Source organism: Emydura macquarii, unplaced genomic scaffold, assembly GCF_026122565.2.
Source record: "Emydura macquarii macquarii isolate MOO-44397 ecotype Brisbane River unplaced genomic scaffold, CSIRO-AGI_Emac_v2 contig_1253, whole genome shotgun sequence".
NCBI lineage: Eukaryota > Metazoa > Chordata > Testudines > Chelidae > Emydura > Emydura macquarii.
In genome coordinates this window covers 20,339,027-20,364,697 of record NW_027131390.1, presented here as the reverse complement: position 1 = coordinate 20,364,697, position 25,671 = coordinate 20,339,027, and the positions used below count along the sequence as shown (strand labels likewise).

At 43.5% G+C, this 25,671-nt stretch overlaps 1 protein-coding gene across 1 annotated transcript in view; it reads left to right on the top strand.

The window, feature by feature from the left end:
* LAS1L (LAS1 like ribosome biogenesis factor) overlaps positions 1–20,091 on the top strand; it is a 60,682-nt gene extending 40,591 nt beyond the window's left edge. Inside the window, exon 13 of the mRNA XM_067548302.1 lies at positions 19,724–20,091. Within this exon, the coding sequence (XP_067404403.1) occupies positions 19,724–19,814 (91 nt within the window). The 3' untranslated portion in view covers positions 19,815–20,091. The remainder of the gene's footprint in view (positions 1–19,723) is intronic.
* The last annotated feature ends 5,580 nt before the right edge of the window (positions 20,092–25,671 follow it).

Genomic DNA, 25,671 nt, shown 5'->3' with positions numbered 1-25,671 from the left:
AGTGTATGACACCTGGAAGCACATGGTTCTTACTCACCTGCTATTTTGAGTATTGTATTCTCTTAGCATTGCTGCACCTGGTCACTCTTCTGCATTTCTTTAGCTGCTTATGTGAAATTCATTTGCTGTAATAAATACTGTGAGGTAGTTCATACTATTGTAATTGTACAATGAAAGGAAATAGCAGGTGAAGAGTACACTACTGCTAGCAACTCTCTCACGGAAGTTGATGGAAAGTCATCTGTTGTAAAAATCAGAGAGTTGGACTAGGCCATGTTCATCAAATGGATTTTTGCGCATGTAATAACTTAACAGGAGCTATAAAAATTTTCAGGGTAAAACCTGCCGGAGTTTCCTGGCAAAAACTGGAGAATTTCTAAAGTGATTTTTTTTTCCTCTTCTGCTTTACTTGTTGATGCAACTTTTTAATGCAACACACTCTTATATTCTTATATGGAAATTGCAGCTCGTGCAGCGAGGCTTAATATGTGTAAAGTGCTTTGAGAGTCTTGGTTGACAGGCACCAAATAATTGCAAAGAACTTTATTTTTAAGCCAAAACTAAGGACCTTCAAAAATATTTCTTAAATGAAACTGACAAGCAAGTCAAAGCTGTGACTGTAAAAAGCAGTAGCAACATGAAGAAATCCCAGGCAAATCCTTTGGGAGAGTTTCCCCCATACTGCATAAATTTTATAGAATGTGACATCTCATGTTTTAAAAGTCTCTTCCTTTTAACTGACTTTGCAGTTGTTTCATGGGCTGTTAAGGGAATATTTTAAAAAATCAGCCTTGCAGTTGGTCCCTAATGACCCTTCCAGGTAAATGGGTAAAAAGCCACTTGCCTCTTTAGAGCCATTGTACTTTTAAAAACAGTAAAGAGAAAAGTTTTATGTTGGTAATTTGGTACTGAAATGGATTTCCAACCTCATAGGCAAACTATTTTTCTTTATAAAGTGACCTTTGGAATGTGATGGTCATCTTTGAGTGCTAGCTCATATCCATTCCACCCTCAGTGGTACCTGTTGGGCTGGCTTTAGCTGCGTGCTTATGTGCCTGTATAAGGGGCCCTGCTCTCATAGATTAGAGGGCTGTTCAGAGGCTTAAGTGAAAGACAACATCAACCTGGGTACAAGCCACCTTCCGTGCCCTAGGCTAGTTGACAAACAAGCAAAAGTCGACTCTTGTTCCTGTCCAGAGAATAGAGTTTGTCAGGATGATGCTCAACTCAACCTAGGCCAGAGCCTTCCTCCCAGAGTCTCGGTTCCAGACTGTCGGCTCTGATATCCAAGGTCAAGGTGCACCCATTCACGACAGCCCGATTTTGCCTGAAACTTTTGGGCCACATGGCTGCATGCACTTACGTGGTATGGCATGTAAGGCTTGCCTCAGGCCCTTTCGGCCTTGGCTGGCCTCAGTGAACTCACTGAACTGTCACCACTTGGACTCAATGTTTACGGTCCCTGCCCCGGTCCTCGCCTCCCTCAATTGGTGGAGGGATCCCTGATCAGTGGGTGTGGGCACCCTTTGTCATGCCCCAACCAGCAGTATCCCTAATTTCGGATGCATCTGATCTAGGTTGGGGAGCTCAGCTCGAGCGCCTCAGGACCAGAGCCTGTGGTCCCAGGAAGAGCTCTCCCTGCACATAAATATCAGAGAACTCAGAGCAGGCCACCTAGCCTGCCAAGTGTTCCTTCCCCAGATCACGGCCAAAGTTGTGCGAGTTCTCATGGACAACGCGGCAGCCATGTTTTACATCAACAGACTGAGAGGAGCGTGCTCATCTAAGTTGTGCCAGGAGGCCATTTGCCTGTGGGACTTCGGTGTAAAACATTCCATCCACCGTGAAGCTTCTTACCTTGCAAGAGCCCAGAACGCTCTGGCAGATCATCTCAGCAGGTCTTTCTCTTCTCGTCGTGAGTGGTCCCTTCACCCAGAGGTGATCAGATCCATCACCTATTCATGAGCCGGCGGAACAGGAAATGTCAGCAGTTTTGCTGGCTACACGGTTGCAGCCTAGGCGCTCTCTCAGATGCCTTCCTACTTCCATGGACAGAGTGCCTGTTCTATGCATTTCCTCCCATTCCTCTGATACACAAGGTCTTTCTGAAAGTCAAGCAAGACAAAGCAAGGGTTATCCTTCTAGCCCCTGCATGGCTGCAACATCACTGGTTCAGCGCACTGCTGGACCTGTCAATAGCTCCCAGCTGCTGCTTCCGCCCCACCCAGATCTGAGCTCATAAGATCACGGCCGTTTACTCTACCCGAACCTCAGGACCCTCCATCTGACAGCGTGGAAGCTCCATGGCTGAACACAGCGGAACTAGCCTGTTGAGAGCAAGTCGTTCAGCTCTTGCTAGGTAGTAGGAAACCTTCTACTAACACGACTTACCTAGCTAAGTGGAAACGTTTCTCTATGTGGTCTTCCCAGTGGGGTCTCTTTCAGACTTGGTAATCCCTCCAGTCTGTCCTGGAATATCTGCTCCATCTGAAACATCATGGTCTGGCTTTTTCATCAATCAAGGTGCATCTAGCAGCAATCTCAGTCTTCCACCTTCTGGCGGATGGTAAACCGGTCTTCTCTCATGAAATGTCCATCTGCTTCCTCAAGGGATTAGAGAGACTTCACCCTCAAATTCACAAACCGATTCTACAGTGGGACCTAAACCTGGTCCTGTCAAGACTCACGGGCCCTCCCTTTGAGCCACTGGCATCATGCCCTGTGTTGTATCTCTCCTGGAAGGTTGCCTTCTTGGTAGCGATTACCTCGGCCAGGAGGGTCTCAGAAATTAGGCTCCTTACATCAGAACCCCTGTATACAGTGTTCTTTAAGGAAAAGGGTTCAATTGCACCCCCTCCCAGCGTTCCTTCCAAAGTTGGTCTTGCAAATTGATAGTAAACAGGCTATTTTCCTGGTAGTTTTCTTTCCAAAACTGTACAGGAATGCAAAGGAACAGTGTCTCCACTCGCTGGATGTTAGATGCACTTCTACACTGAGAAGACCAAGCCGTTTTGTAAATCCACAGAGCTCTTTGAGGCAGTAGCAGATAGGATGAAAGGCCTACCTATTTCACCCCAGAGGATTTCATCCTGGATCACCTCCTGTATTCGTATGTGCTGTGAGCAGTCAGGCATCCAACCTCCTGCCATCTTGACCACCCATTCAACAAGAACTCAGGCTTCTTCAGATGCATTTCTGACCCAGGTCCCGATCCAAGACATCTGCAGAGCAACAGACCGCGTTCATTGGTATGTACCTTCTCCTCCCACCATCAGCCAGCAGGCCAGAGATGATGCCAAGTTCGGAAGAGCAGTGTTGCAATCCGCATGTTCATGAACTCTGAGTCATCTCTGCAGACACTGCTTGTAAGTCACCTAACGTGGACTGGACATGAGCAAGCATTCAAAGGGATACAAACAGTTACTAACCTTTTCATAACTGTTGTTCTTCGAGATGTGTTGCTCATGTCCATTCCATGACCCACCCTCCTGCCCCTCTGTCGGAGTTAGCTGGCAAGAAGGAACTGAGAGGGTGCAGGGATGGCCAGGACCCTTATACCAGCGCATGAGCAGGTGGCACCAAGAGGCGCTAGAGCTGACCCAACAGGTCCTGCTGAGGGAAAATTTCTGGTGACAGTACACGCAGTGTGTGCACATCTAATGTGGAATGGACATGAGCCATAACAGGATATATTTGTCTGTATCTTTGAACAGAAAGGCCTTCATAAGTCATTTGCTATGCTTCCCTACTTTAGGAGTTATGTGACTTCACCCCATACAACAAAATTAGAAGAAATGCTCTATTCTGTCTGTCCACAGATGATCTCTGACAGTCTGCTGTGTTTTCCATAGACTGAAATGAGGGGTGAACTTTGCTAAACACATAAAACAAGGCAGAGATTTAAAAAAATCATTCCTGTAGGATAGGAATGTCCATAGTCAAATGGTAGGTTGATTCATCAGCATGCCAAACAGCAATCACATGCTGTCGCCACAACAGAGAACAGAACAGAAATTAGTTTGTTGGAGAATTACTCATAAGAAAGTTTTGCTAAAACTAAGGACACATTAACTTTCTACTTTAAGATAACTAGAATATTTACTGTTTAGCATAGTTTTGTAACAATAGAACATTGACTAACTTGGTAGAAGCCTTAAAATTTCAGCTGAGTTCTTAAGCTAGTATTGTAACTCCTCCCGCCGCCGCCGCCCCGCCCCCCCCCCCAATATCTTCACTGCACACTCATCCACAGCCCTTACCTTCACTGGAGAATAAGTGACCGATAACCAGATTGGAATAAGGTTTTATTGTTGGTAGGAAAACTTGCTGAAAAGTGGATATGTACATTTGCTTGAGCCTGGAGGATGAAACCTAAACTAGCTTTACAGGGATGCTTACTGTGCTGGCAGATTCTTTATATAGTGACCTTTAGATTGTGTCGTTCCATTGTCTATCACTGCAGTGAGCCATAACGTGCACATATATATGCATGTGGTGCCCTCACTTCCACCACAAAGTTATACAGACTTTTAAAAATGCCTGAGTGAAAGCCCACGGAATTCTCCAGGGTGTCACAAACAATAGCATGGGGATCTGACCAATTTTAGCTTTTTTCTCTGTACTTTCAAACTCCCTGCTAACTTCCTGCCTGCAGCAAAATGTTCCCTAGGAGCATGCATCATTCCCACTGAAATCCCCATAATGATTCTCCTCCCAATCATAGAATAACCAATGACAAATGGCTTCTTGTTTATCTACATCTATCTAGAGAGCTGTGGGGGAGGTACTCGTTTTGTAAGTTTCTGGGAGGGATGTTTGAGTTTTTTTGGTTTCTTGATGTATAATTATTGTCAGTGCTCAGTAATTTGTTGTTGCAAGGGTGTGGAAGAAGTGAATGTAATAGGTGATAGCAGAATAGAGGTCTCAGTTCGGTACTAAGTGTGAATTTGTGGCAGAGTTGTTGGTGTGGGTGAGTATTTTGTTAAGAGTGGAGTGGGGAAGAGGGATGCCGGTCAGTCTTTCTTATGGTATGAAAGACTACAGCCAACCCAGAGGAGAGCGTAACTGCTTCTTGAGATAAGATCCCAGTGGGCTGGGGAAACTTTTGTGGTAATACTTGCGGGTTGCTTTTACTGGTGGTGTTCATAGAAGCAACCATAAGTAAAACCAATTACATACAACTAATGATACCTTTGAAAATGCTGTTTCTCTGTGACTCAGGCTTTTTTCTTTAATGTCTTGTGGTTGGGAGTGAGGGTTATTTACCACTTTTATCTTCAGGTCTGCATTCCCCAGCATCTCTTGTAAGCGAAAGAGGAAGAGGGCAAGTGACGTATAGGATGCAGCTGCCTTCCTGAAGAAATCACCTAACAGCTGACTTCAGCTGCAGCTCCTTGCAATTACAACACAGTAGAAACTAGCCCTCACATAACACTGCACTGCAGAAGACATGCAGCTGTTGCTGCCTGCTTTGTGTAATCTAGATGATCACTGTAGTCCTTTCCAGTTTTATAATCTATGAATCTGTTCCTTACAATTCTTGAGTGCCTCTTATCACAGTGGTACCTACGCAATTAGCAAACTGTTTTATCCACGGAGATGACTTTGCCCACTGCTGAAGTGCAGCCACCTCTGGGGTGGAACTTGGCAGCAGTGTAACAGTGCACAGCAATGCTACACTAGTATATCTGTATCCTAGAAATCCAAGATTGAAAAGGCCTACTAGACCACATGAAGTCCATCCTGCACTCAGTGCAGCTTGTTCTCTTCAATATTTTTCTCCAAAGTCTTCTGCAATTTAGTTTATAGGATGTTTTATTTAAAATATAATGAAAACAATTAGCAGTGGAACAATACTTGATGTTGAAATTACCACGAGTATCTGAGGTATTGCTTGTAAAAATTGTGAGTTGCTGGGAGACATTCTTGAATAAGAATTCTTTGTCACATTTTAAAATGGCAGTAGGGAAGAGGTTTCCGATTGCCCTTGTGAGACAGCCACAATCTAATAGATAGATGTTGCTATCGGGAGATGCTTCCAAAAAGCCTTAGTTTTTTCTTAGTGTCATATCATTATTCATAATGATATCTTTTTGGCTTTTACATTCTCTATATTTGTAGGCAATTTTAGGACAGTGTAAAAGATTCAAAGAGTTAAATAGTTTTGTGAGTAGGCATTGTCTATGTGCTTTACCCTGTACAAGATACATAAGACAGTCCCACCCTGAAACTTATAGTTAATAAGATAGACACAGAAGTCTGGACCCCCTGGTAAACCCAGAGGATGGATGAGGTTGGAATTTTTATATGAGCTCCTGGTAGGCATTGCAAAAGAAGTGAGTCTTTAGAAAGGATTTAAATGAGAAGATGTGAATTTGAATGATGGGAGGGTATTTCTTCATATTGTATGTAGGACACAGACAGGAGTGGGAAAAGATGACAAACTGGGTGTCGGGATGGCATTGTTGATGAAGGTGAAGGGATGGGGAAAGATGAGATGAGGAGTGAGATGTAGATCAGGGCAAAGTTGTGATAGGGCCTTGAAGAGCGAGGACAAGAACTTTAAACTTGACATGCCATGCAAGGAGGAACCCGTGAATCCTAAGGGGAGGATGATGAGGTCAGATCAACAGGACAGGAGAGTTTAGCTTGTTTTCATGTATTGTACCATATTAGGCAGTCTGTTGCTATCTGGATAGTTAATTCCATAGGCCCTATGAAGTCAGCATGGCAGACTGTGGGCCATCTTTGGACACAAAAGATACTTTAATGTTTAAGCAACCTGATGAAAATACTAATTCCCCTACACCATTTACACAGGTGTGCATCCTAGTTCAGCTCTTTCTATCCTGAGCTCCAGCACAGCTGTGATGTAAAGAGACAGAAAGTGAGTTTTTGACATCTACTTCTTCTCCTTCTGAATTAGCGCAGAGTATGGGTGACCATGGCTGCCAGAAAGGTCACACTGCAGAGCTACCCACGTTGCTGCTTGTATCTGGCTTCTAGGGTTTGTCCCCTGGGTGAGGTCAGATTAGGAATAGCAGGCTGACTGAGGCTGGCTTCAGCTCATCAGCCCCAAGCCCTGGAAAGGTTGAGTTAGGACCAGAATGTGGTCCTTTACACCCACTCCACTGAGCCTGAAGTAACACATGACATACACTTTATGTACTATTATTACAGATTGAATAAGGGACTTTTTGTATGCAGCATGGCACTTTGCCAAGGGGGAAAAGCTAAAACAATACACTTCCAGGAACTGGGCTCTTAAACCCGATCTTGAGGTATGTCTAAGTGTGGCTCTCCTGTTGGAGAGGACTTCACCTGCTCATGACAAGAACATGGGCAGTGGCTCACAGCTCAGTTGAGTGCCATAAGTACACATACAGAGCCACTGGAGTAGGTGCTGGAACCAGTGCTTTTAACTGTGCCTCCTTGAGTGACGAACCATTTTCTGGTGCATGGCAACTTCCACCTCTCATTCACGTGTGTTCTGCCTTGTCCACTGTGGGCTACTCCGACCATAAGTCTCCAGATTGTGAGATAATGTTGACTCCTTGGTGGGGTAGGGTGGACGCAGCCCAGTGGGAGACACAGTGCTGGCTGTGACCAAGATCTTAGTCTGATAAACACATTTAGTTGCCCTAGAAGATTGGGACCGTCCTTTTCCCTTGTAATCTTCATTTTGTTTTCTTTGTGCCCTGAGTCAGACGTGCTGTTAGAGTGAGGCCCTCAGGGCAGGAACCCTTTCTATTAGCGATGTTCACTTGTGGTTAAATGCTAGGATTAGCTGCGATACCTGCTGTAGGTTGGAGGTCTCAGATTGCTTCTGTGCATCCCAGTAAAGAATAATACACATAGAACAAGTCTTCTCTGTTGGAGGAAAAATCGCTTCACTATAAGAAGGATCTACTGTATGGATTACAAACTGGTTGGGAGACAGAACACAAATTAGGGATTTATGCTAAATTTTCAAAATAGAGGTAGGTTAATATTGGGGTTGCTCAAGTATCCGTACTAGGCCTGGTATACGTTTATAATCTCAGGTGAACAGAGAGGTGGCAAAATTGTTTCACCTGCAAATTCAATGTTAGAAAAGTTTAGAGGATTGTGAGGAAAGCCAGGTAATTGGGCAACAAGATGGTAAATTCACTATACACAAATGCAGAGAGATGCAACTGAGGAAAGAAGTCAAACTACTCGTAGACATTGACGGGCTCTCAACTAACTAACTATGCAGGAAAAAGATGGATTTATTGTGGACAGCTCTGTGGAAGCCACTATTTTTAAAAAGTAAAAAAGATTTGAGTCTGTATTTTGTAAGGGATGAAGAATAATACTAAAAATAGGATAGATGCCTTTATGAAATCAAAGGTACATTGTTGCCTGAAATACTGGGGTTAGTTCTGGAAACTATCTCACAATAGATATTACAGAAAAAGCCCAGAAAAGGGAACTGGAAATGATTAGAAATCATGGAAGGCCTTCCCTATGAAGAGAGAGTGCAAAGGTTAGAAGCAATTGCTTATTTTATGAAAGGGGCCATGAGATAGAGGTAGATACATTAGCAAATGGCGTAGAGAATGTCAGTTGGGAGCCTCCTGTTTCTTATATAAAAAGAACACCAAAGGAAATTGAAGTGTAATAAATGTAAAATTGGTTAAAGGAAACGTCTGTGTTTAACCAGTGTGCAGCTTGTAGAACTTGTTGCCACAAGATGATGCTGAACCTAAGAATCTAGTAGGATTCGCAAAAAATTAGATGTTTTCGTGCAACAGTAAAGATATCCTGCAAAATGATGCTACTTAGAAAGCTCGTATGCTTCAGGGCATAAACCAATCACGCAGTGCCTGGGGTTAGGAAGAAATTTCATCCAAAGGTATTTTATTGCAAATTGTCCATTGTGGTGGATTTTACATCTTCTTCTGAAGTACCTTGGCTCCTATCAGCAACAAGATACTGGACTAGATGGGCTGTTGGTCTGATTCAACATGACAATTTAAATGTTCTTAAATTAATTTGGATTTTTTAAGTTACAGAAATAATGAGCTTCTTTAAAAAAAAAAAAAAAATTGATGGTTTCTGTAGTTTGAAATGTGAAGATAACCAGATGCCCACTCTAAAGCTCAAATTCTGGTTCTCGAGAGAACAGCCTTTAAATTTCCTCTAGTTTGACTGATAGAACTCATGTGAAAGATGCCCTTCAAAACAGCAAATTTTGGGATTGTTCCCCTCTTATGTTGGTGAACGCTCTCATTTTGAAATATGGGGCACTCATATTGATGTCTAAAACTGCATGTAAACACCAGGGATTTGTTGTTTCTGTTGGCAGATCAGATCCAATTGACTCCTTTGGTCCATCAGTTTGATCTTCTAATACTTCACCTAGAATAGCACCAATCAATAAGTTCCAGTTCCCAAGTTGGAGGACAGAACATGGTGCTTTGATATGAGTTAGTCATAATGAGAACCTCAGGTCAATGGCAGCCATGCTTGTCAAAATCCAGGATAAGAAGCTTTCTTTTGGAGTGCAATGTTCCAATCTCAATGCTCATTTTGCAACCTCTAAAACAAATTGGCAGGCCTGACTGTATGCTGCCAAGTCTGTTTATATACTGAGGAATCTCTTCTGCTTTCTTTTCTCCCTGGTAACGGCTTTCAGGGAGCCTTAGGTTCTCAGAGTAGTTACAGAAAGCATCCTCTGTATTCAGCCAAGGAGGTGGTTTTGTTTTTCTCCTAGTACATTTCTTCTTCTTCTTCTTCTTTCTTTGAGTGTGTGCTCGTGTCCATTCCACTATAGGTGTGTGCTACCGGAACCTTTTTCCCCTTAGCAAATGCCGAAGGCCAGCTCCGGCGCCCCTTGGAGCCCCGCGCACATGCCGCAGTATATGAGGCACTGCCGGCCCTATGCCCCCTCAGTTCCTTCCTTCCGCCTGTGACGGTTACTGGAACTGCCTGTGCAAGAGCTTAATTCCCTGTGTTCTCAACTTTAAGCATGATCTTTTGTGTTAATTAGTTAGATTAATAAGTGTTGTTACTGGTAGTTAGAGACTTTGAGATAGTCTAGCTAAGACTTTATCGGGAGTGGGTATGCTCCGGTCTCATGGCTTCAAGCCATGTGCTTCCAGCGGGAAGGCTTTCCCGCTGAGTGACCCCCACTGCCTGAAGCGCGGTGGGAAAGCCCTTCGTAAGGAGAAGAATGGATCTGCAAGGCTTTCAGACCTCCAGAAAATCCATCTGAAAGCCTGGCTCATGGAGCCTCCGACCGGCTCCGAACCAACCCGCTCCGCTGCGGTACCCACCGTGCTGTCAGTGCAGAGGGCACCGTCGGCACTGATCCGACTTGGCACCATGAAGAGACGGGATCAGTGCTCGGAGCGCGGATACTCCCCCACACCATCGAAGCAGGCGGGGTGGAGCACCGATCCGTACCAAGGTCGGATCATGGAGACCCGTTGCCTGAGCCAGTGTCTCCGGCCAGAGAGCCTTCCCCGACTCTTGGGAGTGGGGGAGCCCCTCGGCACCTACCGGCACTGTCAACTTCAGAGGCCGTCGTGCGGCAAGAGCCTTGTTGGTCTTGCATACGCCACCACCGCCCATGCCTCCACGAGAGAAAGGGGCTGGTGTTATGGGGGAAGCCTGCATTGGGACCCCCTGAATGGCTCAGGAGATCCCCAGTACGGGGAGGAAGATCTGCAGACCGGTTTCCTAGGGTAGAGCAGATGCTCCCCTAGAAGTTATCCCAGGTCATGGTCGCTGGACCGACCTGCATCAAGGCGGAGAGCAAAGTCGCCCACCCGACACTGGTCTCAACCCTCCAGCACCGCGTGAGGTCCATCCCACCATTCCCGATCTCCGTCAGTGAAGAGTTCGCCTGCGATGACGTGGCGCTGATCCCGGTCACTGGAGACAGTCTCGGTACCGAGGAGTTCGCCGGGCGGTGCCAAACCTGGTTGCCGGAGACAGACTCAGCACCGAGGATTCACCCTGCACCAAGGCCGCACAGAACCTGGTCACCGGAGTTTGGCTCGGCGCCCAGATGCATGCAGAGCGCAAAGTCCTCAGTACTGAGATGGTGCTCTGATCAGCCCAGCTCGCCAGAGCGTTGTCTGGGCACCTGCTCCGGCTGCGGCACCCACGTTGAACTGGTAGTCAAGGTCATCAACGTCAAGGGGATGCTCTCCGAAGCGACAGAGCACCTGCGGATTGGGGCACCGCCTTCCCCCTCCCGTCCCCCCGGGCTCGATACTGCACAGTGCAAACCTTTGGGGCAGCCCCACCATGGCCTTTTGATGGCGCCTCGGTGGCCGTTTGGACAAGTAGTCACTGGAGGAGCCACCATCAACGAAAGGTGCCAGAACCCCAGGTGCAGGTAGCCCCAGATGGCCTCAGAGGCAATGGTCACCCCCAATGGCAGTATGGAGGCCTATTGGGTTTTCCCGGGGTGGGGGGACAGGACCACAGTCTGTCATGCCCTCGGGGATGCAGTCAGTGCCTCGGGTACAGGGAAAGGGCCACCATTCGCCCTTGGACGATGACTCGGCCCCACAGGCAGGGACTCCTGTGGGGACTGCCTGTCGATGGGAAGAGGTGCTGTGGCCTGCAGAGAGCCCTCCAATCTCCCCCTCACTTCTCCCTGCCGGATGAAGCACGCTCCTGGGCCCTGGTTGATTCTAGGGCACACTGGGAACTGCTCATGAGGTGGCCTCCGCCTTGGGACTGGAGGCGAAGGAGCTAAAGGGGCGTCAGACAGTCTCTTCAATGTGCTAGCGGTGGGCCCCATAGTGTGGGTAGCCCTCCCGGTCTACAAAGGGGTACTCAAGATAGTGAGGGCCTTGTGGCAAACCCCCTCCTTCTTAGCCGATACCTAAATGAGCCAAGAAAGGTATTACACCCCAGCCAAGGGGTTTGAATACTTGTTCACCACCCTGCCCCGGGTCCCTGGTGATGGTTTCCGCCAACCACAGGGAGAGGCAGGGCAGCTGGTCTCTACTCCAGAGAACAAGCGTGATTGTAAGCCAGACTTGTTTGGAGAAAATTTTTTATTTGATAGCACTACCAGCAAGTAGAAGGAGAGCCCTTGGGGGACTCAGTGAGCTGCTTTGCTGAAGCTCTGCCTGCAGCTGAGGCCGCACCGGACCTTCCGGTCTACGATGGTTTTCCAGTTTCATTGTGACCAACATATATTCTCCCTATGTTTTCCCCAAACCACAGGGTTCGGAGGAGAAGAGAAGGCGGCACTCGTTAAATGTGAGAGAGGTCCTGGCTTCTACATCAGGTGTATGAGGCCGTTCCGGAGAGCGATGCAGCTCTTCGTCGCAGCAGCCGACCGAATGAAAGGTTCACCGGTCTCCGCCCGGCGCATTTTCCTTGTGAATAACTTCCCGTATTGAGTCGGCTACGAGCAGGTGAAGACACCACTTCCGGGTGCCACCACAGCTCACTCAACAGAGCTCAAGCTCTGTCTACAGCCTTCCTAGCAGAAGTGCCAGGGCAGGGCATCTGCAGAGCAGCTGCCAGGCCGGCGGTACGTACCTTCACGTCCCACCACGCCTCTGTCCAACGGGCGCAGGAAGACGCAGGCTTCAGCAGAGCGGTGCTGCAGGCAGTTCACCCCTAACTCCAGCCCATCTCCAAAGATGTTGCTTGTTAATCACCTATAGTGGAATGGACATGAGCAATCACTCGAAGAAGAAAACAAGGTTACTTACCAGTAACTGATGTTCTTCAAGATGTGTTGCTCATGTCCATTCCACAACCCACCCCCTATCCCTGCCGCTGGAGTTGGAGGAAAGAAGGGACTGAGGGGGCGTAGGGCTGGCAGTGCCTCACATACCGCGACATGTCCACGGGATTCCAGGGGGCACCAGAGCCAGCCCTACAGGATCTGCTAAGGGGGAAAAAGTTCCAGTGGCCGTGCACGGAGGCGTGCACACACCTATAGTGGAATGGATATGAGCAACACATCTCGAAGAACATCAGTTACTGGTAAGTAACCTTGTTTTTCTGCTTCACTTCTGACTGGCTCTAGTCTGAACTACTAGGCTAGTTTAGGATGCTCATGTTACTAGAAAATACATATGTAGAGAATGAAAAAGCGGCCTCCAGGCTGATGACAACAAATGCTTCTCCCCTCCACTGTGTTGGTCCATTCCTTGTGTAGGTGAAGTGCAGAGTCTTAATACTGTTCAGATCACTTCCTCCCATAACACAAGGAAATGTTTGGAAGGGAATTTAGAGAAAGGCACTCATGACAAATGATAGCTCATAGAGGCAAGAGCAGGGAGCAGGAACGGGGTATCCTTGTCTATTAATTGTAGCAATCTGCACTTTGCTAGCATTGTCTAAACACCTGTGAACTAATTTTCACAGTTCCCCTGATGGAGTAGGCATTCTCCCCATTTTACAAAGGGGGAAAAGGGAGCATCAGAGCGTAGTCTGGTTCAGAATTGAGATTAGAATTTAGGAATTCCTTACCTCCGGTCCCGTGTTCTGTGTATTAGGAAACCTCTCATCCCCCACTCCCCATCCTGGAGCAACTGCTGCATAGTGGTGTTTCTAACTACGTACTTTGCTGTAGTGTCTGTTGTTTATCCCTTTATCTCCAATACATTCCCTGTGCTGAGACCTGCTCTGCCAGGCTTTGACCCAGGGGTAACACCTGTCACACAGTTAAAGGTAAACCATCGTATTGTTGTGACAGTGGAAAAGCCCTAAGACACTTACAGGAAGTGTCTGTCTGCTACAGAGATACTGTGCTGCATTCCTTCCTGAGAACCAAGGCCAGCGGTACCTTTCCTTTTGCACTTCAGGAAATCCTGTTTGGCCTGTGTTTGCTATTCATCATCTCAAACTGCTGTTGAGCTGTGAAGCTGGGATTTAAAAGTTTAATTGGAGAAAGGTAAAGGGGGAAATCGTGTAACAAACACATCCTGAACCACAGCTGTAAGGTCAGGTATGCATTTGGTGGCACAATACAGCGCATACTGCTCTTGGGAGGGGGTCACTCCTGCAATAGGAAGAGCAGTACTAACACCTGCTGGGAAGGCAACCGTGGGCTGTTTGAAGGTTTTTGAACCCTCTTGCATTTGTGTTTCAGTTATTGGAGAGTGCATAGTTATGCCCATCTGTCAATCATTTCATGCATACCTGAGTTCTGGCTGGCTTGGATGGCCTCCATGCTCCTTGGCAAATAGTTCCCAGTCAGTCTCTGACGAAACTTAGGAGCTCAGAGCTGCACTTTTTTGTCCCCAGAAATTCTGCTCACTTCCTAAAGCTGCAAATGGGCGGCACTGGATCTGTGCCACTTGGGGGAACAAAAAAGAGATTACTCACCCTGTGTAGTAACTGAGGTTCTTCAAGGTGATTGTCCCTTTGGGTGCTCTGCTTCAGGTGAATCTGCGTCCCTGCGCCTGCGATCAGAGAATTTCAGTAGCAGTGCCTGGTTGGGTCACAGATACGCGGTAGCCCTCTCACACTATCGCTGGCGGTTACACAGTACTGTGCGACCAAACCCCCCTCAGTTCCTTCTCTAGTGCCCTGGGCTTGAGATGGAGCATTTGGCAGCACCTCCAAGCTTAGACTAAAGGTAAGTATTAGTTTTAGAGTAGTAGATTTAGAACCCAGTTTAATTAGTTAATAGTTTAACTACCCTTTCACTTCCCCATTTATTTAAAAAAAAAAAAAAAAAAAAGTCCTTCCCTTTCTTAGGAGATGAAGTATCACTTATTATTATACTCTTTAATATAGTGTAGCTAGCTTCCCTTACGGGAGAAACCCTATTCTAAGGTCTCTGGATTTTAAACATTGCCTCACTTGCCAGTCATCAATCCCGGTTTCGGATGGACACTTGCAGTGTATCCGCTGTCTCTGAGACACACATCCTGCAAAAGGGCTCCCACGGCTATAATCTTAATGCCCGTGCCAGGAAAGTGAGGGATGTCCAGTTAAAACTCCTCATGATGGAGAAGTCTCTGCGTCCAGCTTCTGATCTGGGATCACAGATCCCGCCTGGGCAGCAGTCGCGTCTGACAGAAATTCCCTATCACCCTCTCAGAGGAAGGAGAGGCAAAAAGGTGGCAAAAAAAAAATGGGCTCTGACCTCCCTTCTTGGGAGCCTGCCAAAAAAGAGATGCTCCCCAACCTGTCAGCCCCATTGGTACTGACCACACCGAGACTGACTACCTCTGAGGCAGTGGGACCATCTGGTACCCCGAGTACTGTGCAATCCAAAGACCCTATGTGGGCAGGCTCAGACAGGGGCACAAAAGGGAAACTTACCATCTCTGCCTTGGTACTTGCTCAAGCATGCAGCACCGAGAAGCTGGGCAGGGCTGCGGTCTATGGGGACAGGTCATCACCAATATCAAGTACTCCATTTCAGCTTGTCGACGGCTCCATGGATATTCTTGAAAGTCGGCTCAGCTCTTCAGACAAGGGGTCATAATGTTCCCCTCTCTGGATGATTGCTTGCTCAAAGCCTCGACTTGAGAAGAGGCCCTAGAAGCTACCCAAAAACCAATAGCTGTCTTCACTCAGCTGGGTCTACAGATAAACTAACAAAAATCAATGTTCACACCTGTTCAAAGACTGGAGTTCATCAGGTCCTACCTCAATTCACTGGAAGCAACAGCCTCTCTGCCCACTCAGATTTGCCAATCTAGTCAACCTGATCGCTATAACATAAACCAGCCCACAGAGGTTGGCCAGGACCTGCCTCCAGCTGCCAGGCTATATGTCAGCAATGTTTGTTTGCCAGACTACACATGTGATGCCTGCAAGGCTGGCTCAGGACAGTATATATTCCACAAAGACACGATAGAAACAAGTGCCTTACTATGCCAGGCAAAGTAAAAAATTCAGTGATTTTGCCCACAGTTCAAGGGATGGAAGTATTGAATGTTCCACAGAGCTTTTTCTTCCATGAGGTTTCTGGTGTTGGTTAAAACTCTTGGCTTTTTTTTGTGTGTGTGTGTGTAAATCATCACCTATTTTAATTCAGTCTGACTAACAAACACACTTGCCCTCTTAGTTGCTCAGATTAGTCTCTTGTGGAGCCATTTGCAATAGTTCTCCAGTCATCCATAGAGTCTTCCATCAGACATAGTAGACAGACTTGTTGTTTCAGAAACAAAACACCTGCATGTTAGAGAAGTGAGATTGCTCCGGAAGAGTTGAATCCTGATAAACAGTTAAATAAATCTTGAGGTTTTACCCCAGTAGCATATATGTGGTTGTCTGTGCAAATATAATATCAGGAAAAGGCCTGTGAGAATCAACTAGCTGTAGAACAGTATTTATCATGTTAGATGGAGTTTTCTCCTTGAATGCCAAGTAGCAATGAGCTGCTCAGCGCTTGGCCCGGTTTCATACTTTATGAATGGCAGTTAATCCGCTGTTACAAAATTGCTCTGGGCAAACATCCTGCCATACATATTTGAGTTGAGTATCTGTGTCGGGTCCCAGAATTTCTCATTGTACTGGGGATGACAGAATGTCAATTAAGTTCTTAGTCAGGAGGCGTATGTGTCATGGGGGAGGAGAGGTGAGCCAAGTCTGTCACCATGCTGCATAATGGGAGTTTTCCATTACCAGGAAAGCAAATTAATTAATCTGCCTTGGTCACTGAACTCTCCTTATGTGTGATACAGCTGGGATCCATCCGAGTGGCTTTTTTTGCTAAGACTTTTTGCATTGTGGTCTGAAAGGGACAAGTTGAAGGGCATTTAAAGGCTGAATGAGAGTGTTTCTAGATTCGTTGCTGCTCAGAGCTTCCTGAAATAAACAGAAGTATTCCTATTCTAGCCAAACACCTGTTTGCTGATGATCAAGTGGAAAGAGCTATCGGTATTGAGTCACTAATAGTAAAACTTTTAAAAGCACCCAAGTCCCATTTTCAAAAATCACTTTGACTTTGGTGTGGGACTGAAGTGCTTTAAAGTTTTACCCCAAAGTACTATTTACAAAACTGACGTAGGTTCCTAAGACACTTAGGCACTTTTGAAAATCTTACCATGAGTTCCTCTCATTTCCAATGCAGGATTGTGCTCTTTAGTGGGTCTTCCAGTTTATGGCTAGCTGGGTTTTAAACATTTGTGTTCAAATGCTTGCTGGGCTGCTCTCTGAAGTCCCAGTTTCCTTTTATTTTATTAAAAAAAAAAAAAAAAAAAAAAAGGGTAGCTTAGTTATGGTGCTGATGGCCTTGGAATATGAACTTTCTGTACATGGGAACTAATTTCTTATTAACGCAGGCCATGTGAAACATACTCAGATACTCTGCTGAGTAGCACGTGTAATCAGTTTTATATGAATCCTTTGCAATAGCACTCATTGTCTAGATTGTTACGTTGAAAATCTTTCATTTGGATGGCTACAATCCCAGATAACTGCATTGGTAGCATTGTTACAACATTCTGTACCACTCTGCATGCACCTCTATGTATGTATTAGCACAGCCTAAAATGCCTTCATTAAACCATTCAAGACTAGCATGACTGACACACTCAAACACTTTTGCCTGTTGTTGTGACTTCTCAGGCAACAGTGCCATGTTCAGGATGTAAGCCTACTGTGGGTAGCAAACCTTTGCCCTCCATACACACAGGTATTTTATTTTTTTAACTTCATTTTCTATTACCAGGATTTGAATAGGAAAATCTCCCTCTGCAGGTAAACTCCTTTGTGCTCTTAGGAAACAATGTCTTGTTTAAGCCTTTCCTCTCTTCTTAAAAAAATAGATAAACCAGGGCAAAAGTAGCCATGCAGATGGGCGTGTTGGGAATTGTTTTCTATTGAAAGTAACCCTCAGTCTTTCATGAGAGTCCTCTTTCTGCACCCATCTCCATAGTCTTGTAAAAGGTGTATGATGAATCATTGGTCTATACTGTGATGTGTAGCCACCTTTTTTTTTTACTTGCAAAAATAGGTTCGCTACTGGCCATTAACTCCAAAATCTCAGGCAGTGGAGGACAGATTGAACTTGGACACACCATCTGGTAAAAGCTTGGTGGAGAAGGGATAAGTTAGGAAATACTGGGGGCCCTAAAAGAGCAATTGTACCTGCCTTCCAACTCAGTGGATGTCACTGGCTACTGGTGGATTGGGAATGGCGCTGCTGAGTCTTGAATCACTTCCCATTTCCTCAGGCAGAAACTGCTATTTGCATATAGGCAGGCAGAGCCTTTGGTTCTCCCACCACTCTGTGACTCACCACTCCTTTCTCCAGACTTGCCTGAGAGCCGTGGAAATAGCTGTGCTGGCAATAAGGTAGCCAGAAGGGCTCTCTTTGTGGGTGGTGGGGCATTGCTGCTGGTGTGTCACAGCCTTGGAGATCGTGTCAAATGGTAGTTTTGACATTTCAGAAATAGGATTCATTTTTAATAGTCTTGAGCATTGGATTTCAGTGCTGTTGAGTGATATGTCAGTAGGTAAGAGACACTGCAGTGTGTATCTAGCACGGGTTACATCAAATAGTGTGTAAGCAGAGAATATACACTTACTCTGGAGGACACTGGGTTGTAGCTGAAATTTGATCCCTCTTTGAGCATGAAGAGAAGAAAAACTTGAAAATGACAGCATGTATTTTCCCTCTGCCTTCCATAGCCCCAGACTCCAGGTTTCAGGTGAATCCCTTAGACACTTTACTATTAAATTTAACTGTGGTTCACATCTTCTCAACTCCAAGAAAATGAGGAAAAGCTGTAAAACTTACTGTTAGAAGATCTAACAACATGGTAGTGTCTTGACACATTTCAACCACACTTCTGTCCTGCAGTATTTATGGGAATAGTGTGTCTTACCTGTGTTCCCCAATCGTTCTCCCTGGAATTAGGAAACTGTTAAAATGGACTTATAGAAGATAATTTGTGCATTAGAAAGAGTTCTGTATACCTGTTGCGAGGGAGTGAGCCACCTTGTATGCTTGGAAGTGGCCTAGCAGCACACTGGACATTGCCCAGAACAATAAATTCCTTACACAAAAGTATATTCTTGTTGCTGTAAGCTATTTGTATGGCGGTAGTGCCTGGGAGCTCCACCTACAGACAAGGACTGCAAGCACAATAGGTTCCCCTATGATCTAAGCATTCGGAGTCAGTGGCTGAGCCGGGAATGTCATTTACATCTCCGTCTTGACTCCCAGGGCTGCACCTTTATTTCAAAACCACCCTTTCCATTATAGTGGGTCAGCAGCAGATGGAAGTTCATGACGTTATTCAAGATCTCGACCCCTTCTTGCTGAGAGCAGGGTGGTCACAACCTCAACAAGGAAATGGCTGATACAGCAAGGCTATTAGTTAGACTTGTGCCTGCTCCTCTTGTGCACACCCTATATCTCCTGGCACAGGCAGGTCTCAAGCTGACTGCTTGCTGCATTAGCATATTGCCTGATAAATCAGTGCTCCAGATTCCAAAGAGTAGTTCAGCTGAAATAGTATTGCACAGGTAATTCTGCACCTATTTCCTTCTTTCACATTAGCAGCTGTGGTATTAACTTGGACTGAGGGAAAGGCAGTTTCATAGCTGATCCTGAGTATTGGCAGGGGATATTCCAGCCACTGCAGCTCAAGTTAAAAATGAGCCAAGAGTGTGGTGCCAAGAGGCACACATCACAAGCTCTTTTTTTCCTGCTCTCACTGGCAAAATTAATGCTTTTCAAAGTGATTTTTCTTCAAATGAGCTCTTAAATCACTGAGGTTTTTTAATTGTTCTTTTTCCCCCTTCTCTGCAGCTCTCCTGAATTGAATGGCGCTGTGATGGAAGGATTATTGTGGACCCAGAGTGACCTCCATAGAATAAAAAGTGGCCTTCAGCTCTTCTAGGCAGCCAGTTTAGACAAGATAAGTGGCACACAGGAATATGCTGGTGATGTTAAAATGTCTGGGGGAAATATGTGTATATGACTATTTTATAACTTGATTTGTGCTTGAGGTCATGTGTCTAGTAATGCTAGGCTATTAACTGCAAAAGTTATTTTTTAGCTCTTTTTAACTGAGCTACGTGAAATATAGTTTTAGTGCTAACATACATTGGAATTCTTCACTGTTTCTTAAATTTTTTGTATTTAATAAAATATCTCCCAGTTAAAAGTGAACCCTCTTCCTGGATCTTGGCTTCTCTTTTGTGTTCAGTTCTTGAAAAAGATACTTAATTTCCAGTAGATCACTATTGAGTTCGCTCTTTCAGTGAAGCAAATGTGGTTCCTCTCATGATTTAGTCATGTTCCTGTCTGGATTTCTCTTGTCAGGAAAGATAGGGTCTTAATTTTAAAAAGTGCTTAAATGTAAAAGGCTAATCCTGAAGCAGTTGTACCTGTTAGATCCGATTTTGCTTACATGGTAGACTTACACACTACTTTGTTTAAAAGGAAAGTCAGTTTGCATAAAAATTCCAGTCCTTTGGCCTCAGTTAATGTTTTGGGATAAGATTCTGAAACAAATCCAAAGGAACCTGTCACTTACAGCTGTGTTGAGGGCTTTGATCAATTACTTTACTTTAATTAAAGTTTCTGCTTATTAGACATCAGATTCAATTCCAGGATTGAGGTCCTAGTATGTAAAGGGAATTATTAAAATCCATCACTGTGGTAGAATGGTGGGAAATTGTAGCACACACCATAGTCAAGGTGCAAAAGACTAGAATTTTTTCTGGAAAAGAATACAAGGCACAAGTAGCAGCTGACATGACTTCCTGAGTTTTAAACAAACTACTGCAAATGGAAAAACAGGGAAGGAAGTCAAGCAAGAGTCAGGAGTAGATTGCAGAGAAAAAGTAAGGCACAGAAAGGCCAATTTTTAAAAAAATAACTGACTTTGACTACCAGCTGGACAGATCTGACTTTCAATGGGCAAGTGCTCAGACTTTCTGGAAATCAGTTCCCAGTATGTGTCTTCATTTGAGCACCCAAAATAATTAATCAATTTGAAATTCTTGGCCAAATTGGGGTTAAAGGTAACAAAGACGCTTAAAGTGTAAGATAAAAAACAGCAAGGCCCATATTTTTAAAGGCATTGAGCCATTCATCGTTGCAAAACCAAAAACCTAAATACCTTTAAAAATATGTGCCTAAGTAAGTCCATTAATACAGAAGGATATGCTAGTGATAACTTGTCCAAACTTCTTAACTTTCTTAAATTTGGAAGACCTTGTAGAAAGTGACTGAAAGCAATTAAAGGAGTACTTGAAAATTCTGAACATATACAAACCAGCCAGCTCAGAAGACAGATAACAAGAAAATAGGCCACCAATTATTGTATCTGGTAGTTCTGGAGTTTTTATCAAAGCAAATGTAGCAATTTAGAAAGGAAGTGTGATCTTGGCAAATACTGTCCTATACATCTAACTTTTGATTCCTTTATCATCTAGATGTTCTGTTATTTTAGTAGAAATGTGCACCAAGCACTGTGAATTTAAATCTTGCCAAGCAAACCTGGTTGCTTTTTTTACTAGAAGCACAAATGGAGTGGGTGAAGGGAATAAGTTAGATATTTGTTTTCCTAAAGCATTTGAATTGTTTCCCATCCCCCATAAGATTTCCTGAGATAGGATCATTAATGTGCATTGAAAACTATCTGAAAGACCATGACCAAAGTGAAGTTATAGATAGGCATGAGTAGGTGAGGGGAGGTACCTGATAAATTGCCACAGGGATAAATATTGATTCCAGGAATGCAGTGTGAATTCTGGATTCTTGGGGGGGGGGGGGGGGGGAAGGGAAACGGGGAGGAGGAAGCATGCTATGGAACTGTTACTCCCTTTGGCCAACCCACTTTCTGATATCTGCATTTCTCCACCTGCATAAGTGGAGGGGAGCCTTAAATCTTTAATCCCTAACGAAGATTAGTGTGTCAGGCAGTACATCTGAATTAATTCTCCCTGGCTCCCCATGTCAGAATTTGAATCCAGCAACTAATATTAGTATATTATTAATAGAACTAATTAGTAAAGCTGCTAAGATAGCTTTGGCTTTGAGTACAGATCAGCTGGACACAAACTGTACTGGCAGAATGTTTTGTGTACTGACGGACTTACTGTGGTATCTGCATTTATGAACACACCCTGAAATGTCTTTATTATACCATTTTAGACAGACTAATGGGGCATGAGACCATTTTAGGAAGGCAGCACAATACATTTCAAATCTGGGGCATGTTAATTTAGGTTTCTATTTACAGATTGACCTGGAAAATAATTAAAAAAATTCCTAAGAATTTGTAAAAGGGAAGGTGTAAGGTATTGATGATGTACTACTTAAATACCCACATTAAATAAGTCAGTCTACAAATCAATCTTTGCAGAATCAGCATTGTATAAAACATGAATTTTCTTTTCAAAATTAGCATCGGTTTCTTTCATAATTTCTCACCCTCGTTGGTCTAGGTTCTGCTATGCCAATTTTAAAGTCTTAAGTAAGGTCTAGTGTTTCCACTTATTTGACTGCTGTTTCTTTTAAAAAAAAATTCTATCATCAGGTAAGCCTCTACCCACAAGAACTCTGGTTCATGTTATCAGTGAGTACCATTTATTTTTTAATTAAAAAGAATAGGCAACATAAACTAATACTAAAAGATCTGTTTCTGTAGCTTACGTTACATCTGAAGGGAGAATATTATTTAAAAAGCTAGACAAAACTATTTGGTTCACTTGTATATTTGAATAGATGGCAGGATTTCTCTTAAAGATAAACTGAAGTTTCTTTTAAAAAGGTCATTACACTATAAGAACTCAGAAAGCATTACTTTAAAAAAAAAAAAGTTTCCTCTTTTGTTTACCATCCATCATACTGAGTTCAGTTTCTCTTGAACAATTGACTTTTTACACACTGAGAAATAGTGATTTCAGATTCCTCTATAATGTGTTTTACCTTGAAACAGAGAATCCTTCACTTTGGCCCTGATCCTGCATGCACTTAGGCTTGGTCTAGACTGCCACCGGCGGTTGATGGGAGATATGCAAGCTACATTATGCGTATCTCCCATCGACTTACTTACGTTGCCCTGCTATGGTGTCTTCACTGCACTGCGTCAATGGGAGACGGCCTCCAGTCAACACAGCAGTACTCCTTTTGGGGAGGTGGATTAATAGTGTCGACCTGAAAGTACTTCCGGGGTCATAGAGGCCTACTCAATCGATCCCACTGCATCAACTCCCAAGGAGCTGGCAGTGTAGACACACCCTTAGGTACTTGAGCAACTTTTACGCACATGAATAGTCCTTTGAGCTAAATGGGATAACTTGTTACTCAGGTGCATGCAGGATGTGGGCAAATGTCAATAAATAAAAAGGCTCAGGTTTAATTTCATAATCCTAAATTTTAGCATTACAGTTTACAGTGCTTTTCATACTCCAAGTTACCGAAAGAAACTTACAAAATAATGAACTAGAAACAGGTAGTACAGGACTTTCATAAATTTATTCAATAAGTAAATCCATATATAATCCATAACATTAAGTGTTCTGATCATATTTAACAGCTGTGCAAACCTGTTAGACAATACTGGGGGGAAAGAACAGGTAATATTTTACAATCAACCAACGAAGTCTTCCATATTTTCCTCAGTACCACTACAAACTTTAAATACATTCAGACAGAAGTTTTATGGCGCTTCCTTGTGCACTAGGCGCCCTAAAAACCACCACATGTGTTCTAAATACAACAGGCCAAAGAGACAAATTATGCTTCTTCCTCAGAGGCTAACCAAATAGCATAACAGGGAAAGCACACTGTGATTTCTATGTGATAGTGCACTTTAGCTTGAAATATTGTGTTGGAGTTTTTACATATAAAACATACATACTGTCTCTCACACAGCGATCTTTCAGTAACAAGAAGCCCCATGCATGAGAAATGCTGTCATCTCAACGTTTTACTGTTGAAAGCTCCAAATGTATAATGGTGAAACATCTAATGGTCTGAACAATAAGACAAACACACTGCAGTACTTCTCCTTCAGGTAATCAGTTAGTAGTTCAAAACAGATTAATACTTAAGAATTCTTCAAAGCAGCATCTCACGGAAATTGCTGTGCTTCTTTTGAATAGTGCTGTTCTCAAATGCTGCTGTGGAATAAGAGTGGGCTCACAATATGCCCCAATGGAGTTTTCTTAGGTGGTGATAGGGAAACAAACATATACATGCCATTTTCCAAATGTTTTGCTATAGTAAAATAGTTAGAAGTGGCTAATAGGGGAAAATTTCTTCATTCATACCTTGAGCACTCTGATTTTTTTTAATCATTAAAAATCACTCCAAAAGGCAAAGATTCACATTTTCAGAGGCAAACTGGCTTTTAAAACTTTTAAAATAAAATACTTTGGTGATTTATTGTAAATTCTTTAGTTAGTCTGATTTATAGTTTGTTCTTATCAACCATACACATTCTTTGCATTTTAAAAACAGTTAAATTAATCAAACTTTACAAAAAACTAAAAACACACCCATGCTAGTGAATGCATTACATGCAGCATCAGGTAGAGCATTGCACACTTATTTACGAAGACCATGTACTGGTTTAACGTCCATTTTCACTCTTTGTCATTGAGACTTACGTTATATTTGGGTCAACCAAAAAACCCAAAGAGATTTTATAAAATTTTACAACAATTAAACAGTAAAGTTTAATTCTACAAATGGATAAAGCAAACTACTGTAGCTCAATAGTACAACAACAGGACTAATTGTAGTCAAATAATCTATATACACAAGCTAATACAATTCTAAATACCATATGATATTTACAAAAATATTAAGTAGCTTCAGGTAACACTCCAGAAATAGATTTTTTTATTCCGAATCATTACTCAGTTGCCTAATAAACTGAATGTAATCTTCAGTGACAAACTACATAAAAGTAAAATAGCTGAGGAACACAAAGATCAACAAGCTAGGGAACCCTAGGGTGAAAACCTGGCCCTACTGACTTCAATAGACCAGCCTTTCACCTGATTTTGTATTTTGCTGTTCTTCATCTAGGACTATGGTAGTCTTTGGAGTTTTTCTTTTTCAAAATTTATATTCTGGAATTGTTCTATTACACAAATTTAAAAGTGTGTTTAAATATTGTGCTCTCAAAAAGAGCATATATACAAACTCATATTTACAATAAGACACTAATGATCATATGTTTCTTGAGAGCAACTCTTCTGTGTTTGAAGAAATCTAAGCTTAAGTGCTGAAAGTTAACAAACATCTGTGTTTTGAATTGGTATTTAGATATCTTAAAACATACGTGGATTGTTGAATGCTCTAAGTTAACTTAGCTGATCAAGAGACGCTAAACCATGTTAATAAATTACTACTTTTAAGAGGCGGAATAAGCTACAAGCAAAAATTCTGCAGACCATTTCTACAGGACTTCATCATTTTTTCCATATTTGTACACAATGTAAACATTCTTGGCTCATCTTAGAAAAAAATGCCTTCAAAGAAGTGCTTTAGAGCAAGGGTATGCTGGATTTATAGTCGGAGTCTGCTCTCACTCCTTCCTAATAAATACAAGGCCCTGAAGATTGAATTTACTAACAGGTTAAAGTCAGTGAAAGTTAAAATGACTAGACAATCCTACAAGATACATTATCATTCAAAACCTTATGCAGTAACCTCTGTTCAGTATTACAGATAAAATTTGCTGAGAGACATCTCTACCAAACCCTCTTTTGAGAGTTTATATAGTTGGGGAG